The 19211-nt window shown below is 43.2% G+C and overlaps 1 protein-coding gene across 1 annotated transcript; it reads left to right on the top strand.

Annotated features, from left to right (window-relative positions):
- Positions 1-1356: 1356 nt before the first annotated feature.
- On the top strand, positions 1357-19197 carry LOC112223734 (conserved oligomeric Golgi complex subunit 7). The gene is made up of 19 exons (XM_024386899.2): positions 1357-1647; positions 1737-1959; positions 3070-3218; positions 4988-5104; positions 5549-5717; positions 5842-5924; positions 6052-6174; positions 7417-7615; positions 8137-8264; positions 8621-8775; positions 9274-9390; positions 12009-12074; positions 12270-12456; positions 12776-12916; positions 13003-13086; positions 13331-13445; positions 13822-13965; positions 18362-18549; positions 18906-19197. Exons 2-18 carry the CDS (start codon positions 1797-1799, stop codon positions 18526-18528), a joined length of 2307 nt encoding a protein of 768 aa, XP_024242667.1. The 5' UTR covers positions 1357-1647; positions 1737-1796; the 3' UTR covers positions 18529-18549; positions 18906-19197.
- Positions 19198-19211: the final 14 nt, after the last annotated feature.

Below are 19211 nucleotides of genomic sequence, written 5' to 3'. Positions count from 1 at the left end.
AAGGGCAGACAAATATGTAATAATATTTGACTAGTATTGGACTTGATAGACGACAATGAGCACATTATGGAAGATAGCTTTATTTTTATTTGTAGACTTTTACAAGGCATTTGATACAGTTGAACACTATTTTATTTTTGAGACTTCAAAGTGTAATTAAGAAACTTTACAATAATAGTAACATCTCTGTTAAATTATCCCATGGAACTTCACAGAGATTCGACATTAGACGTGGAATTAAACAAGGATGCCCAATTTCTCCTTTCTTATTTTTATTGGTCACACAAGTTATGTCACTTCATATAAATAAGGATAGGTTAGGGGTATTCAGATACAAGACAACAAGATAAAATGTTTACAATTGGCTGACGACACCATTTAAAAAAAAAAGATCATAATGAAGTCAGGAAAGCTATTGAGTGTGTTAATGCCTTCTTACATGTATCAGGTTTGTCTCTGAATATTAGGAAATGTGAATTATTTGCGTTGAAAAGATGTGACTTAAACTCAGTATGTAATATCCCTGTAAAAGATATGATCACATATATTGGTATTACAGTTAGCAAAGATCAGAAAGAAAGGGCCAACTTAAAATCCTCTCCTATTGTAGAGAAAATTGGAAAGAGATTTAACTCCTGGTTAGTTAATGTTAATATGAGAGATTCTGATATTATGTTTTATTTTGATCCAACTAATATGGACCCTAACTTAACTTTCATTGTTAATTTGTTTATGGAAGATTCTTTGTCCATAAAATGAAGTGGGCAGAGAACAAACCCATTTTTACATTATTTAAGAGAGGATTTAAATATTATTTTGAAATGATCAGTAAATGTAAAAACAAAAAAGCAATACACACCATAAAAGTATTTAACAAATTTAAAATGAATCTTGATATGTAATACCCCTGTCTGTTAGGTTGATGTACTCTGGTTTGTATATTTCTGTTTTTTTTTTTTTGTATTTGTTATGCTCATAATAAAAAAACATTTTTTTTTTCTGGGCTCCATATCCAGCTAAAACAATTGCGTTTATGTAAAATAATATAGCCAATCCAGTAATCTGAAAATTTCAGACGTTAACATCCACTGTATAGGTTTGTATTCACATGTTTTATATATCTTGTCACTAGTTGTTTTGCAAATTGACCATCAGGAGGCAGGATTTGGTTTCAACGAGAGACTTCAAGTGTAACACAACTCGTTTTCCTAATTTAATATACAAATACAATAATTCATCTTGAAAGTTAACCTCATGGATGCTTTAGAATAATTGTATTTTTAATGTTCTCATCTTGACCCATTTTCGAGCATAGATCATTGTAATGGGGACGGAATCATTTATAGTTATTTGTTTCTTGGGGAAGATTATTGAGTGAGCGCAAACAGGATATTGCTGTCATCTGTCAACAAAGCAGAAGCTATTATTTTTAGATGTTTTAGTCCATTCAAATCAACTCTGGAGGAGGCAGTTGTTTTGCTCGAACTCTATTTAGTTATTATGGTCATTTCATGCTCATGGGCTGTATATTTTCTGTTCGTTTCTAAACCTGTAATTGGGAAAACTTAAGATTGTTTCAAATTAAGAGAAGCAGCTAGCTAGCCTGTATGGCCAGTCTACGTTCATGTCACATTCAGAAGTGAAATGGTAAGTATTACTTTTAATATAGTGAATATTATTGGTAGCTAAACAAAGCTGTCTTCAATGTTGTCCAACTTGTTTTAATCCCCACCCAGAATTGTGGGTTTTCTTGACATCACTCGTCGCTAGCTACCTGAAGTTTGTCGCACGGCAAAATGGACTTTTCCAAATTTCTGGACGATGATTTCGACGTGAAGGACTGGGTGAATGGGGCATTCAAGATGCAGAAGGATGTGCCTGGGAAGGCAGATGCACACGCGGCAACGCTGGTCATGAAACTGCAGTTGTTCATCCAGGAAGTCAACAATGCAATAGAGGGTAACTAAAGCTTTGAGACAACATCGGGAATCTATTGGTTGGACTCCCTGAGTTGTGAACGATCTGGTGGGTGGCGACGAAAAATAACCATACCACAATGTAGCCGATTCACCCCCTCCCCCAAAAAAAAACGTATTTGTAATCTCTAGGAACTATTTACCAAGCAAAGTGAAACGTGTCCCTCGCTATCAAATAAACGTCTGATTCCAACTTTTGTCTGAACCGCACCATATCCCGATGTTGTCCCAAAGCTAGGGTAACTGTGACATACTGTCAATTTTGTGTCTCGAGTTATGCTATTTTTATTGCTGCCTGTTCCCCGAAACTATCAAGAAACATAAGTATTCCAGGTTCAGTTAACTGAACTGGAAGAACCAAGAGTCATAGCCTACAGTAACCCAATAATTGTCCAAGGACCTTGTTATTTTCAGAGGAAGACTGGCTCTGGCAGCCAAAACAGCCAAATATTCAACTTAAACATGAGTCAGTTCTTAATTGTGATACGGGTTTAGAAACATAAAGCCCTTTAATTTCATGTCACATCAAAATAATTCTACACTTACTGTACACTGTTTTTACTGTACACTGTTTTTACTGTACACGGTTTTAACAGACTTCATTGCAGTTGCAGCTGATCATTTACAACACGTTCTGGTGGCTTTCTCCCATTACACACAGGTGTTCGGCGCATGCTAGATCGCTAATTAGAACAGAACTCTGTCTTCCGTAAACACGCGCCGTAATCTGGAGATATGCACAAACGTTTTTGACTCATGCCATACGCTGCTGCTACTGTTTGTCTAACCTGTTGCCTAGTTACTTTATTCATAGTTATGTACATATCTGCCTCGATTACCCGTACCCCTGCACATTGACTCGGTACTGGTACCCCGTGTATAAAGCCAAGCTATTGTTACTCATTGTGTATTGATTATTATTTTCTATTATTTCTCTATTTTCTGTCTCTGCATTGTTGGGAAGGGCCCGTAAGTAAGCATTTCACTGTTAGCCTACACCTGTTGTTTACGAAGCATGATTTGATGTCTCCTGCTTCTCTGACCATTGACGTACACGATGGGAAACATTTGAATTGTATTTCTCCTTGTTCAGAGAGCAGTAACCAGGCCCTGCAGAACATGCCCAGAGTGCTGCGGGACGTAGAGGCCCTGAAGCAGGAAGCGTCATTCCTGAAGGAGCAGATGGTCCTTGTCAAAGAGGATATCAGGAAATTTGAGCAGGACACTGTTCAGTCCATGCAGGTATGGGAGCCATTTGCGTTATAAACGCACATCAGACGGATACCTCATCGAAATTGACTTGCGACTAAGCAAACACACACACACCACGCAAATATGCAGCACAGTCAGTCCATGTAGATACGGCGACATACACACAGTCACATAATACTATATAGTACTATGGTCAGGATATTGTCCTATTCAAATAGGATAACAAGCTCCCAGTGTGGCAAATGCAGTTGAAGTCGGAAGTTTACATACACCTTAGCCAAATACATTTAAACTCAGTTTTTCACAATTCCGGACATTTAATCCTAGAAAAAAAATCCCTGTCTAAGGTCAGTTAAGATCAACACTTTATTTTAAGAATGTGAAATGTCAGAATAATAGTAGAGAGGAGGATTTATTTCAGCTTTTATTTCTTTCATCACATTTCCAGTGGGTCAGAAGTTTACATGCACTCAATTAGCATTTGGTAGCATTGCCTTTAAATTGTTTAACTTGGGTCAAACGTTTCGGGTAGCCTTCCACAAGCTTCCCACAATAAGTTGGGTGAATTTTGGCCCATTCCTCCTGACAGAGCTGGTGTAACTGAGTCAGGTCCTTGCTCGCACATGCTTTTTCAGTTCTGCCCACACTTTTTTTTATAGGATTGAGGTCAGGGCTTTGTGATGGCCACTCCAATACCTTGACTTTGTTGTCCTTAAGCCATTTTGTCACAACTTTAGAAGTATGCTTGGGGTCTCTGTCCGTTTGGAAGACCCATTTGCGACCAAGCTTTAACTTCCTGACTGATGTCTTGAGATGTTGCTTCAATATATCCACATAATTTTCCTGCCTCGTGATGCCATCTATTTTGTGAAGTGCAACAGTCCCCCCTGCAGCAAAGCACCCCAACAACATGATGCTGCCACCCCCCTGCTTCACAGTTGGGATGGTGTTCTTTGGCTTGCAAGCCTCCCCCTTTTTCCTCCAAACATAACGATGGTCATTAATGCCAAACAGTTCTATTTTTGTGTCATCAGACCAGAGGACATTTCTATGTCGATATAGGACTTGTTTTACTGTGGATATAGATACTTTTGTACCTGTTTCCTCCAGCATCCTCACAAGGTCCTTTGCTGTTGTTCTGGGACTGATTTGCACTTTACGCACCAAAGTACATTTATCTCTAGGACACAGAACGCATCTCCTTCCTAAGTGGTATGATGGCTGCGTGGTCCCATGGTGATTATACTAGCGTACTATTGTTTGTACAGATGAACGTGGTACCTTCAGTCGTTTGTAAATTGCTCCCAAGGATGAACCAGACTTTTAATTTTCTGAGGCTGATTTCTTTTGATTTTCCCATGATGTCAAGCAAAGAGGCACTGAGTTTGAAGGTAGGCCTTGAAATACATCTACAGGTACACCTCCAATTGACTCAAATTATGTCAATTAGCCTATCAGAAGCTTCTAAAGCCATGACATAATTTGCTGGAATTTTCCAAGCTGTTTAAAGGCACAATCAACTTAGTGTATGTAAACTTCTGACCCACTGAAATTGTGATACAGTGAAATAATCTGTCTGTAAACAATTGTTGGAAGAATTACTTGTCACGCACAAAGTAGATGTCCTAACCGACTTGCCAAAACTATAGTTTGTTAACAAGAGATTTGTGGAGTGGTTGAAAAACTAGTTTTAATGACTCCAACCTAAGTGTGTGTAAACTTCCTACTTCCAACTGTATGTGTTGTCAGTTATACAGCACTAAGTCTTTGGTCTTTGGCGTGTGGATTCTGTGTTGCAGGTCTTGGTGGAGCTCGATCAGGTCAAGTCTCGGATGCACCTAGCCTCCGATGCACTACAGGAGGCAGACAAATGGAGCACGCTCAGTGCAGACATCGAGGAGACCTTCAAGACACAGGTGGCGTCAAACCACCTCTCAAACCCTGCTCCACTCCCCTTAGCATGCTGTAATATCTCTCTGCACTGATTTAAGGATTCATTGACTTGATATTTTAGGTGGCACGGGTGACCAAATATAAGAGCGTTGAAGCGTGAGGCTCAACTTCTCTGCTGTTTTGGTGCCCTGGCTACCACGCTGTGAATAGTGTGAAGTGAACCTGTGCACATGCGCAGATACTGTGAGAGAGAGAGACTTTCATCTCGCTCATCTCAATATCTGCGATGCTGCATCGTGACAGCGTCATTCTGCTGTGTCGACTTATAACAAGTGACCAACTCCTCAAAGGCAGAAGACATCCCACGTTAACGGGAACACACAAGCTGTAGTCATTTTCATTTTTGACTTGACCAAACATCGATTTCCATTTAACCTGAACTTTCTGCCACTACCTCGTTCCCCCAGGACATGGCTGTAATCTCTTCTAAACTGACCGCCATGCAGAACAGCCTGGCTATGCTGGTGGACACACCAGACTACTCTGAGAAATGTGTGCACCTGGAGGCTCTGAAGAATAGGCTGGAGGCCTTGGCCAGCCCCCAGATAGTAGCCACATTCAACTCCATGTCTATAGGTAAGAGACGGTCTGCAAATAACTTATGATTGGGTTGAGATGGAATGCTCAATCCGTATTAGTTTAGACCGGTCTTTCTGAAACCTGATTCTGACTAGGCTTATGGTTTTCTTTTCTTCTGCAGACCATGCCAAGCTCTTTGTGAAAGTCTTCACAGAAATCGACCGAATGCCACAGCTTCTTGCCTACTACTACAAGTGTCATAAGGTATGTGTTACATTATCACTGATTTTAATTTAGTGTAATTGCTTACGTGGTTTATTTTGTAGGTAGGTGTTTTCCAATTGTTGACTTGAATTCTCCTGTGTGTGTGTGTGTGTGTGTGTGTTTCCAGGGTCAGCTGGTGAGTGTGTGGCAGGACCTGTCTCAGAGTGAGCTGAGTCTAAATCAGCAGCTGGCTGAGTTCTACGACACCCTGCTCTCCACCTGGCACTCCCAGCTACAGTGGAGCAGCCAGGTATACTCACACACACACACACACACACACACACACACACACACACACACACACACACACACACACACACACACACACATACACAGTCTAGTGCTTTTTCAACTTTTTCAGTGGGATCCCATTTCTTTCAGCAGAATTTCTGGCGAAATTCTTCAAATAAATTTAGATTTATACTTTTCTCATCACAATTAAAATAACCAATAAATACTTTGTTTTACTCAATAAAATGTGTATCTTATTATCTTCTCATTATCTTTCAAAGAAGTTTGTATATTGTCCCGTACAATAATCTGTAATTCGCCCCAATTATGTATTTCATTATGTGAAAAACTGGCTAAACACTGCAATTCCCACTCGACCCAGACTTTGAGTACCACTGCTCTGTATCCTACCATAACACACGCGCTCCATCGTAACATAACACACACAACTAAGTATCCTTCCCACACTGTATCCTACCATAACACACGCGCTCCATCGTAACATAACACACAACTTTAAGTATCCTTCCCACACTGTATCCTACCATAACACACGCGCTCCATCGTAACATAACACACAACTTTAAGTATCCTTCCCACACTGTATCATACAGCAACGCATACTCTCGGTTAGGGCTGCCCAAGTAATTCAATTCGCATCGAAATTGCAATATTGACATTTGCAGTGTCCATATCTCGAGATCCATATTGTATGCAATATTTTAAAACGCCACTCGGCCGAGTCAGTTTTTTAAAAATGTACTTTGTTTGTCATCTCTCTTCTCTTGCGTCTGCTTTCCACAAGCCTTGCCCCGTGTCACTCAAAGCAGCGCGGCTCCGCCTCCTCACTGTTCGATCCACTATAAGTTTGCATGCAGTTCCCGTCATGCAGTCCACAGATTGTTCCAAACACAAACGATGCTGCTTTCCACTTTGCTCCTTAATATACGTATTTATATGATTCCAACCGGTCACCCAAGTGTTTTGATTTATATCACAATGTTTGATCAAATAAAAAAAAGCTATTTTATTTTTCCGCCCATATCGTGCAGCCCTGCTCTAGGCATCCTTACTCACACTACCATAAATTTACACACCATAACTTACACTAATAGACTGTACAATAAAAAAATATATATTCCTGCTGTAAAAAAACATGTCTGCAGATGGTCCACAATCTTCCATCTACAACTTGTCATCTCCAACCTAACCCCATGTCCCCATATGACTGTATATGAATCAATCTACCTTCCACCACCAGGTGTTTAAGAACCCATACGAGGTGGTGACAGTGCTGCTGATCCAGACCCTGGGGGCCATGGTGCCCTCCATCCCTGTGTGTCTGAGCACGGCCATGGAGCGCGCCCCCCAGGAGCAGCGGCTGGACACCCTGCTGGAGCTCCACCACACTGCTGCCACCTTCGGCAGGAGCCTGGCGCAGGCCATGTTGCCTCACCTGGGTCTGTTCGCCTGCTACTGCGTCTATGTATTTATTTATTTATAGGCCTATCATTTGCACGTTATTCGACAAGTCTGTCAATGCTGAGGTGTAAAATAGTTGTTGATTTTGCTAAACAGTTTATTTTCATCCGCAGTCCCTTGTTAGTCAGCAGTGAGATTGATGATATAGATTATAAGATTGTAATGATATCAGCCCTGCGTCAAAATACTTGAAAGGTGGCCTTGATTTTGCTTGGAGTTTGCACTTTTGGGACTATTCCATAGGAACATAATTATAGTAGGGAAACTGAAGTATTTGAAAGATCTGCTCATGACATGTTTATGGTAATCTTGATAGTGACGCTAATTAATTGTATTGATATATATATATATATATAAAACGCTGAATCCTAACTTGAGCTCTACTCAGGTAATTCAAACTTTTCCTTAGGGTTGACATCTGAGCAGGTTTTTTTTTTTTTTTTTTTTGGGGGGTTCAACACTCACAAGGTAGACTTATGTTGTGGTTGTACCTCCTCAGGTGAGAACAACCTGCTGAAGGTGAATGAGCTGGTCAGTGCCCTGTACGACCCCTACAAACCCTACCAGCTGCAGTATGGAGACCTGGAGGAGTCCCACCTCCTCATTCAGATCAGCGCCGTGCCCCTGGTGAGGCACATTTACATTTTAGTCATTTAAGAGACTTATAGGAGCAATTAGGATAAAGTGCCTTGCTCACCTAGTCGGCTCGGGGATTCGAATCGGCGACCTTTTGATTACTGGCCCAATGCTCTTATCTGCTAGGATACCACCGCACACACACAAACACACACACAAACACACGCTCAAACCAAACCTTACTCAATAGTAATTTCATTTTTTTGGGAAGGCGAGTGGAAAGGACCTTATGACCATTGACCGTGTACCTCTTGCCTTCTCTTCATCGTACGTTTTTTTCTCTCTCCCACTCTTCTTTCTCTGTCCCTCCCTCTTTCTCTCTCTCCTTATTCCCCTCCTTCTGTCAGGAGCGTGGTGAGGTGATAGACTGTGTAGAGGAGCTGAGTCACTCAGTGGGGAAGCTGTTTGGCCTGGCCGGTGCTGCTGTTGACCGCTGTGTCAAACTGACTGACGGCCTGGCCTTGTGTGGCCTCCTCAAGGCCCTCAAAGCCCTCTTCGCCAAGTAATTATACACGACTATAAACTTCTTTTTTTTTATTGATCATTTTTTGGGAGGTGGAATGTTAACTTTTCAGTGTAAACTTAAAGGCATGTAGAAAAGTTAATAGAGCTATACAGTATATTTTCTTTTAAATAAGATCATCTTTGAGAACTAATAATCGCCATTCCAAAAATGTCATTGCATGGGGCCTCAATTGATTTTGTTATGTTTGAGTCACTCAGATCGCATAAGAACATGGCTTAAGCCATGGTAAAATGTGTAGAATTGTAGTAAATTAGCTTTAAAACATAACAGTTTTGTCTCTGCGGCCAAGAGGACACCCACTACTCCCCCAACCCTAATTATGACACCACTGCTGGAAAAAAAATCCTAGGGGAAACACTGACAGTTCATACACATATTACACAGTACATGCACATTTCAATATTTGTGTGAATATTCTGGTTGACTTTTGTCCATTGCTCTCACATATATGTGTCTTGGCCAATTTTTCTGCAGGTATGTGTCAGACTTCTCCACTACTCTGCAGTCAGTCAGGAAGAAGTGCAGGTTGGAGGACATGCCCAGTGCTGCGGTGTTCCAAGAGGATTGGACTGCCTTCCAGAACTCTGTCAGGTGGGTTTTGTGTGAACCCAAATCAAACTCTGCTGGCTCTGATATTTTCCTTTGCACATTGTCATTTTCAGGATGCTTCCAACAACCATGGTTAATTAGATGTTAAGTCCCATATTTAGGGGACTAAGAGGTTTTGGACCGGTTCTGACTGACATTTTGGTGTACAAAGCACTCTGTTAATGTCACAGGGCCCAGTGTCTTATTGTACACTACATGACCAAAAGTAAGTGAACACCTGCTCGTCCAACATCTCATTCCAAAATCATGGGAATTAATATGGATTTGATGCCCTCTTTGCTGCTATAACAGACCTCCATTCTTCTGGGAAGGCTTTCCACTAGATGTCGGAACATTGCTGCGGGTACTTTCCATTCAGCCACAAGAGCATTAGTGAGGTTGGGCACTGATGCCTGGCTCACAGTTGGCGTTCCCATTCCATTCAATTCATCCCAAAGGTGTTCGATGGGGTTGAGGTCAGTGCTCTGTGCAGGCCAGTCAAGTTCTTCCTCACCTATCTCGACAAACCATTTCTGTATGGACTTTGCGTTGTGCACGGGGGGCATTGTCATGCGGAAACAGGAAAGGGCCTTCCCCAAACTGTTGCCACAAAGTCTAGAATGTCATTGTATGCTGTAGCGTTAAGATTTACCTTCACTGGAGCTAAAGGGCCTAGCCCAAACCATGAAAAACAGGCCCATACCATTATTCCTCCCACACCAAACTTAACAGTTGGCACTATGCATTCGGGCAAACATGGTTCTCCTGGCATCCTCCAAACCCAGATTTGTCCGTCAGACTGCCAGATGGTGAAGCACGATTCATCACTCCAGAGAATGCGTTTCCACTGCTCCAGAGTCTAATGGCGGCGAGCTTTACACCACTTCATCCGTCGACTTGGCATTGCACATGGTGATCTTAGGCTTGTGTACGGCTGCTCGTCCATGGAAACCCATTTCATGAAGCTCCAGACGAACAGTTCTGGTGCTGACGTTGCTTCTAGAGGCAGTTGGGAACTCTGTAGGGAGTGTTGCAACTAAAAACAGACTATTTTTGCGAGCCGCGTGCTTCAGCACTTGGCGGTCCCTTTCTGTTTTCTGTGAGCTTGTGTGGCCTACCACTTCCCTGTTGAGCTGTTATTGCTCCTAGATGTTTCCATTTCACAATAACAGCACTTACAGTTGACTGGGGCAGCTCTAGCAAGGCAGAAAGTTGACGAACTGATTTGTTGGAAATGTGGCATCCTATGATGGTGCCACGTTAAGTCACTGAGCTCTTCGGTAAGGCCATTCTACTGCCAATGTTTGTCTATGGATATTGCATGGCTGTGTGCTCGATTTTATACATTTGTCAACAACGGCTGTGACTGAAATGGCCAAATCCACTAATTAGAAGGGGTGTCCACATGCTTTTGTATATATAGTGTGTTAGAAAGCCCCATATTTCTGCTACCACTCTGTCAGCAGAGCTGACTTTAAGTGTCAGGTTTTACACCCCGATTTGCGTAGGGAGTGACGTATCACATTTTGTGCCCTATCTAGACAAAGAATCGATTGAATTTGCCTCTGAGCAACGGTGCCCAGCCTGCCAGATGGCATGTTAAAGGCAGATTGACGTTTATTGTTGTGAATCTTGCTCTGGAGGCAGAATTGAGCTATTTCTGCTATATGGGCCAGATGCAAAGTCACCATTTTTGGTCTTCATTTAAGTTGAGGGTGAGGCATTAGGGTTAGCAGTGTGGTTAAGGTTAGGTCTAAAATCTGATTTTATGACTTTTTGGCTGTGCCAGCTAGTGACCACTCTGCAGAGCTGCCTCCAGGGCAAGGTTCATGACAATAAATGCCATATTAAAGGGGACAATCTAGGGAACTCCGTCAATTGTGGTTTCGTTTCGCTGTGATATTCTGAGCCAGATTGGGAGCTCTCGAAATGAATAAATGCTAAATAATTTTGTAGAATTGAAACACGACCACTTTCTCTTGGTCCACAGAGGGACGAAATGTCTTAATGCGCAAAGCTGAAGTTGTAACGAGTCTGTACACATTCGAATGGTTTTTCTCCTTCGCTAAGAGGACGCTTGGTAGAACATGCTGTGCCGTCAGTTATATGAAATGGATCCAAACTTGTACTGTCACTAAATATGATCATATTTATTTTACAGTTCGTTATAAGGTTGAATATTATAGTAAATTGTTTATAATTTGATTGTTACTATATTTAGAAAGCATTTCAGTAATTACAAGCCCTATTTCCCCCACTGTTGTTGAATAGGACAAAAGTCTGATTATTGTTTTTTTAAAATATTTTCTTAATATTTGTACTATATACTTAAAAAAAAATATATATTATTTTTTTACCTTTTATTTTACTAGGCAAGTCAGTTAACAACAAATTCTTATTTTCAATGACGGCCTAGGAACAGTCGGTTAACTGCCTGTTCAAGGGCAGAACAACAGATTTTGTACCTTTAGGCAGAAATCTTCATTTTTTTATTTCCCCCATAACATTCAACCAGGCCAATGCAGCACAGCTCGGCCGGTCATGGCCCGGTAGTATGAAAAGAGTAATTGTGCATGAACTGTCTGTTATTTTTGCTACCCCATGTATCCTCTTCATTGCAGGATCATTGCCACCTGTGGGGAGTTGCTGAGACAGTGTGGAGCCTATGAGCTGCAGCTGTCAAACAAGTAAGACCAATGTCATCGCTCTAGCCGAGTTCCAAATCAACCCCCAGACCCTACTCCCTAGCTACTTGACTCCCCTACTTATATCCCTTCATACTTCCCCCGTTCTCTTGCAATGACCTATAGGTCAAATTGATTTAAGTACGTTTTATTTCAAAGTGCATTGTGCATGGGCCTCAACACCTCATGATCCTATAGGATCCTGGCCACGGCGGGGAAGTACCTGTCTGAGTCGTACAGTCCTAGGAGCCTGGCGGGCATCCAGGAAGCCAACTCCACAGAGAGGAAGGCAAGCGGCAGGAACCCCTGGCAGGAGTATAACTACCTGCAGAGGGGCAACATGTCAGAGTACAACAGCCTGATGGGGCTGCTCTACTCCCTCAAGGTATGGATGTTCATATGGGGTGGGGGGGGCGGGGGGGATGACTTGGCACTGTTAACTTTCATTTGGGTTTAAGGTTTTTAGCTTGGGTGTGATGTTACAGTAGTTGTTGGCTAGGAATGGGAATGTAGCCTATAAATGGTCAAATGTCCCATTTTTAACTATTTTCAGAGTGAAAATACAGAGAGGTCGTAGATCACAAGACTATGTCATTTTTGCTTCAATAAAGGCTTGTAAATGCAATTAAGTAAGTGTCACTATGTTTTCAGGGAGTTAGGTCTGTTGTGAGGTCTGACATGTTCAAGTTGCCGTTGTTTTGTAGGAGAAGGGGACAGGTAACTCCAGTCTTCTGGCTGAGCCCCGAGTGGCTCTGACCCGTCTCAACCAGCAGGCCAACCAGCTGGCCTTCGACTCGGTCTTCCTGCAGATCAAACATCAACTCTGCTTGGTCTCCAAAATGGAGGTGTGTGTGTGCAGTCAGTGAATCTAGTTTCTGTATGTAAATGTAATGCTTACATATGTTCCGTTTTGTACCACGGCTGTTATCAGAGCCGAGACGCAGGAGGTTTTGGAGAGAGTTATGCTGAAGACCTGCCTACCTTCAGCTTGTCCCCACAGGAGTACATCACCAATGTATGTCTGGCCTAACTATGTGCACAACATCTACAGGTTATATAATTCAAGTTGTAGATTCAAGTGTTATTGTATGTGTATTATGTAATATAACCTGTTCTTGCAAGCTGTTTTTTGGAAAAAAAATGAGTGGTGGTTTTTCTGCTGTAAATGTTCACCGTTAGTGTTACTATAGTACTATGAATGTTCCGGTTCCGTCAGGTTGTGTTGAGGTGGCTTACTGCCTGTGGTTTCTCCTTGAAAGATAGGACAGTACATCATGTCTCTGCCGCTCCACTTGGAGCCCTTTGTGACGCAAGAAGACCCGGCGCTGGAGTTGGCCCTGCACGCAGGAAAGCTGCCTTTCCCTCCTGAGCAAGGTGACCCCCCTCCCCTCTCTTTCATTCGGTCTGTCTCTCTACTCTTCCCTCCTTTTAGATGTTTGCCCCTCTTGTCTGGTACCCGTCTCCCTTGTTCTTTTGCTCCTCATCTCTCTTCAGGTTTTCCACCTTTTTCCTCTCTTCCCCAGTCCTCTTCTATCTCCCCATACCTCTCCCCTCTCTTCTCAGTCTTCCCCCCCACTTTACCTATTGCCCTAAACTTCCGGTCTCTTCTTTCTTTCTTTTTCTCCTTGCACACTCCATCTCTCCTCTAGTCTCCCTCTCGTTCGTCCTAATTTCAATAGCTGCCCTTGCCATTTTCTGTGTGTGACTGGCCATGCCTCATGTTGTTTGTCTGATGTTGTTTCAACCTCAGGTGATGACCTTCCGGAGCTGGACAACACAGCAGACTACTGGCTGGGCTCCATCGCCAGGGCGACCATGCAAACGTACTGTGACGCCATCCTGCTCATCCCAGAGCTCACGGCCCACTCCACCAAACAGCTGGCCACCGACATCGGTACTGTACCTCTGTCAATGACCCCCAAAATATTAGGGATGTAACAATTCACCGATAAGCATTGGTCCCCAGTTCAAATGTTTAAGATACGAGTGCGTCGCTCTGCGGGACCCCAAACCGCTCCGACGTTCAAATGTTACAAATTGCCGGTTCACTAATGTTTTTTTAATCGTATTGTTTTATGATTTGATGTGTCCTCTCCTTCAGTTCAGTAGCCTGTCGAACTTTTGTGACTAACTGCATATGACTGTCAAATAACAACTGTGCGCACAGCTGGGAGATACAGCTGCTGGTGCCAACGAGAGGTCGGCCTATCCCTGTTCTAATAGGATATTTGTACATCTGTGTGGCACTTTCAGCTTTCAGAGGCCTGTAAAATGGCTCTCTCAATGTCAAATTATAGGCTTTATTAGTTGAGTGACAACCAATGTAATTTGCTGGCTCATTGTTACCAAATGTGCTGTAGAAAATGGTGTTTTACCGGAGTTGTGTAGCCTACCAGAGTGGATGCAACTCACATCCAACTGCTGATTTTAAGGTTTTCAATCATTCAGATTTTATTTAGATTGTTCAGGTTCACCATAAGAAATAGTTTTGGTAGTTTTGCTTTAAACAGTCAATGTTTTTGGTAATTTTTACATAAACAGGGTTTTGTAAAGGACAGCAATTATTTTTGCGAGCTGTGCAAGGTTGCATTCAATGGTCCCCTCCTGTTCACCCACGACTGCATGGCCAGGCACGACTCCAACACCATCATTAAGTTTGCAGACGACACAACAGTGGTAGGCCTGATCACCGATTATGACGAGACAATGACGGCCAGAGACCTGGCCGGGTGGTGCCAGAATAACAACCTATCGCTCAACGTAACCAAGACTAAGGAGGTGATTTTGGACAACAGAAAAAGGAGGACCAAGCACGCCCCCATTCTCATTGACGGGGCTGTAGTGGAGCAGGTTGAGAGCTTTAAGTTCCTTGGCGTCCACAGCAACAACAAACTAGAATGGTCCAAACACACCAAGACAGTCGTGAAGAGGTCACGACAAAGCCTATTCCCCCTCAGGAAACGAAAAAGATTTGGCATGGGTCCTGAGATCCTCAAAAGGTTCTACAGCTGCAACATCGAGAGCATCCTGACATGTTGCATCACTACCTCATACGGCAATTGCTCGGCCTCCGACCGCAAGGCACTACAGAGGGTAGTGCATACGGCCCAGTACATCACTGGGGCAAAGCTGCCTGCCATCCAGGGCCTCTACACCAGGCGGTGTCAGAGGAAGGCCCTAAAAGCTGTCAAAGACCCCAACCACCCCAGTCATAGACTGTTCTCTCTTCTACCACATGGCAAGTGGTACCGGAGTGCCAAGTCTAGGACAAAAAGGCCTCTCAACAGTTTTTACCCCCAAGCCATAAGACTCCTGAACAGGTAATCAAATGGCTACACAGACTATCTGCATTGTGTATGGTATTGGGGCCCATGTATTTAGAGTCATATTGAATCGTTCATGAAATATTTGTTAGATAGCTCTAGATCAATTTTGTACATGGAGCCAACGTGGTTATAAGTACTGAATGTCATTGCTTCTTGGATGCTGTATGATCATCTGGAGTTGGTTGTTTAGTAAAAAAAAAAAAAAGTCAAACTACAGACTCGTTTTATATTTTCAGATAAAAAAAAAAAAACTAAACCAAGAAGCAATACGTACTTACACACACGTTGTAATTCAAAAGTTCTATGTAACTGCATTGATGTTGATAGTAATAGAGCATCATCAAGTATGCGTTGTCAAATGCCTACTTGCCAAAGCATCAATAGTGTATCATTAAGCTTGGCAGGTACTCTCTACATCTATTTGTAATTAATATCGGAAACCCAGAACTAAAATGTTGACGCTCGATTAACTTCAGGGGGAGATGCGAACTTGACTTGCAAAGTATCCCCCCTCCCTCCCTTAATTGGAAACTCTACAAGTTTCAGGCAAGTCTATTGGCCAAATGTCCACTTCTGAAATTTGAAATACGCGAGCATCTGCAAAATTGTAATTTGTCCAAATGTTCAGTGGTGAAAAATCAGCGTACCCGAACAGAGTTCCTCGTTAGTCGTTGCATCCCACAGACTGTTGACAGACGCAACGATACCATTTATGTTAAGTGCGTCTATCCACAAGAGATTAATTGGTAATAATATAGTAATAATCTAATTGTATCGGTCACTTGCACATATGTAGCAGATGTTATTGGGGGTGTAGCGAAACGCTTGTGTTCCTAGCTCCAACAGTGCAGTAGTATCTAACAATGCACATGAATCTAAAGTTAAATAATGGAATTAAGAAATATATAAATATTAGGACACGCAATGTCGGAGTGACAATGACTAAAATACAGTATATATATTTATATATTATATATGAAATGAGTAAAGCAGTATGTAAACATTATTAAAGTGATAAGTGATTCTATGTATATGATGGCTATTTAACAGTTTGATGGCCTTGAGAGAAGCTGTTTTTCAGTCTCTCTGTCCCAGTTTTGATGCAGCTGTACTGACCTCGCTTTCTGGATGATAGCGGGGTGAACAGGCTGTCGCTCGGGTGGTTGTTGTCCTCTGATCTTTTTGGCCTTCCTGTGACATCAGGTGCTGTAGGTGTCCTGGAGGGCAGGTAGTTTGCCCCCGGTGATGCGTTGGTCAGACTGCACCACCCTCTGGAGAGCTCTGCAGTCGCGGGCGTTGTAGTTGCGGTACCAGGCGGTGATGCAGCCTGACAGGATGCTCTCAATTGTGCAGTTGTAAAGGTTTGTGAGTGTCTTAGGGGCAAAGCCGAATTTCTTCTGCATCCTGAGGTTGAAGAGGTGCTGTTGCGCCTTCCTCCGCACACTGTCTGTGTGGGTGGACCATTTCAGATCGACAGTGATGTGTACGCCGAGGAAGCTTTTCACCTTCTCCACTGCGGTCCCGTCAATGTGGATAGGGGTGTGCTCCCTCTGCTGTTTCCTGAAGTCCACGATCAGCTCCTTTGTTTTGTTGACGTTGAGAGAGAGGTTATTTTCCTGGCACCACTCCACTCCAGGGCCCTCACCTCCTCCCTCTAGGCTGTCTCGTCATTGTTGGTAATCAGGCCTACTACTGTTGTGTTGTCTGCAAACTTCATGATTGAGTTGGAGGCCTGTGTTGCCACTCAGTCATGGGTGACCAGGGAGTACAGGAGGGGGCTGAGTACCCACCCTTGTGGGGCCCGTGTTGAAGATCAGTGAATTGGAAGTGTTGTTTCCTACCTTTCCTACCACCTGGGGGCTGCCTGTCAGGAAGTTCAGGAACCATTTGCACAATGCGGAGTTCAGACCCAGGGCCCCAACTTTAATAATGAGCTTGGAGGGTACTATGCTGTTGAATACTGAGCTATAGTCAATGAACAGCAGTCTTACATAGATATTCCTCTTGTCCAGATGGGATAGAGCAGTGTGATGGCGATTGCATCGTCTGTGGATCTATTGGGGTGGTATGCAAATTGAAGTGGGTCTAGGGTGTTAGGTAAGGTGGAGGTGACATGATCCTTAACGACTGTAGCCTCTCAAATCACTTCATGATGACAGAAGTGAGTGCTACGGTGGCCTCCCTAGTGGCACAGTGGCCTAAGGCAGTGCTAGCTGTGCCACTAGAGATCCTGAGTTCGAGTCCAGGCTCTGTCGCAAACGGCCGCGACCGGGAGACCCATCGGGCGGCGCACAATTGGGCCAGCATCGTCCGGGTTAGGGGAGGGTTTGGCCGGCAGGGATGTCCTTGTCCCATCGGGCACTAGCAACTTCTGTGGCGGTCTGGGCGCAGTGCACGCTGACACGGTCGCCAGGTGTACGGTGTTTCCTCCGACACATTGGTGTGGCTGGCTTCCGGGTTAAGTGGGCATTGTCTCAAGAAGCAGTGGGTACAGGAACAATGGTGGACATCTTGAAGCAAGTGGGGACAGCAGACTGGGATAGGGGGATATTGAATATGTCCGTAAACACTCCAGCCAGCTGGTCTGCGGATGCTCTGAGGACATGGCTAGGGATGCCACCTGCAGCCTTGCGAGGGTTAACACGCTTAAGCGTGTTATTCACGTTGGCCAGGGACAACGATACAGTCCTTGGGAGCGGGCTGTGTCGGTGGCACTGTGTTATCCTCAAAGCGGGCGAAGAAGGTGTTTTTAGCTTGTCCCGGGAGCAAAACATCTGTGTCTGCGATGTGGCTGGTTTTTCCCTTTGTAATCCGTGTTTGTCTGTAGACCCTGCCACATACTATATTATTACCTATTATTGACTATATTATTAGCTATTATTGACTATATTATGTCCATACTATGTTTTCAGTGTGTTAGTGCCACACAGTGTTTGTTGATCTTCAACATCTGTCTCCTAACAGACTATCTGAGCAACGTTATGGACGCTTTGGGCCTGCAGCCCTCCAGGACCCTTCAGCAGATAGTGACCCTGCTGAGGGCCAAACCAGAGGAGTACAGACAGACGGCCAAACTGCTGCCCCGCAGACTGGTGTCCACCATCGCTGCCCTTAGAGGGCTGGACCACTGACCACGGTCACACTCTAAACCGGTAACGGACTATGGACAAAAAAAGAAGCTCTTTTGCTAACTCTGGCACATTGACACTTAAATGTTGATGAATGTACACTGTCTCTGTCACATAAGTCCAACGTTAAAAGTATAAAGCCCAGTTTTTTTTTCTCGTCCCAACACAAATACATTGTCTTTCACCTCCTGTGTTGGTCAGCCTGATTTCAAATGTGTTTACACTTGACCCCAAAACAAATCCAGTCTTAGAATGTAGAGAAAAAAAATATCAAATTGCACATTTTTTTTTTATACGTGTTGTAAATATGGAAGTATGTCATGTAAAAAATGATGATCCTACTCAAATCACTTGTTCCTCACTGTTTTTCTTCACTATAGACTTGATCACTACAATCTGGAGTCTGGACCCCTGGTATGACGGAGAACTGAGAAGTATCCATTTGGGGATATTCCCATCATGCAACATATTCAAATCAAATATTGTAACTGCTTTGGCATCATACTATTGGCAATTTTGTTAGTAAAAAAAAAAGATTGTTTTCTATTATGTTACATGTTTGTTCATTTACACTTATATTGGGGTCAATCCGGGTAGAATTGGTTTTGCTTATTTGTAATGTACTGGAATCTATCCACTAATTTAATAAACATGTGGCCTTGTTGTCTTCAAGTCTTTGATGATGA

The sequence above is a fragment of the Oncorhynchus tshawytscha genome, linkage group LG24 (assembly GCF_018296145.1).
Source record: "Oncorhynchus tshawytscha isolate Ot180627B linkage group LG24, Otsh_v2.0, whole genome shotgun sequence".
Classification (NCBI taxonomy): domain Eukaryota; kingdom Metazoa; phylum Chordata; class Actinopteri; order Salmoniformes; family Salmonidae; genus Oncorhynchus; species Oncorhynchus tshawytscha.
The sequence above is the reverse complement of the archived record's forward strand: the minus strand, read 5'-3'. Positions and strand labels throughout refer to the sequence as shown.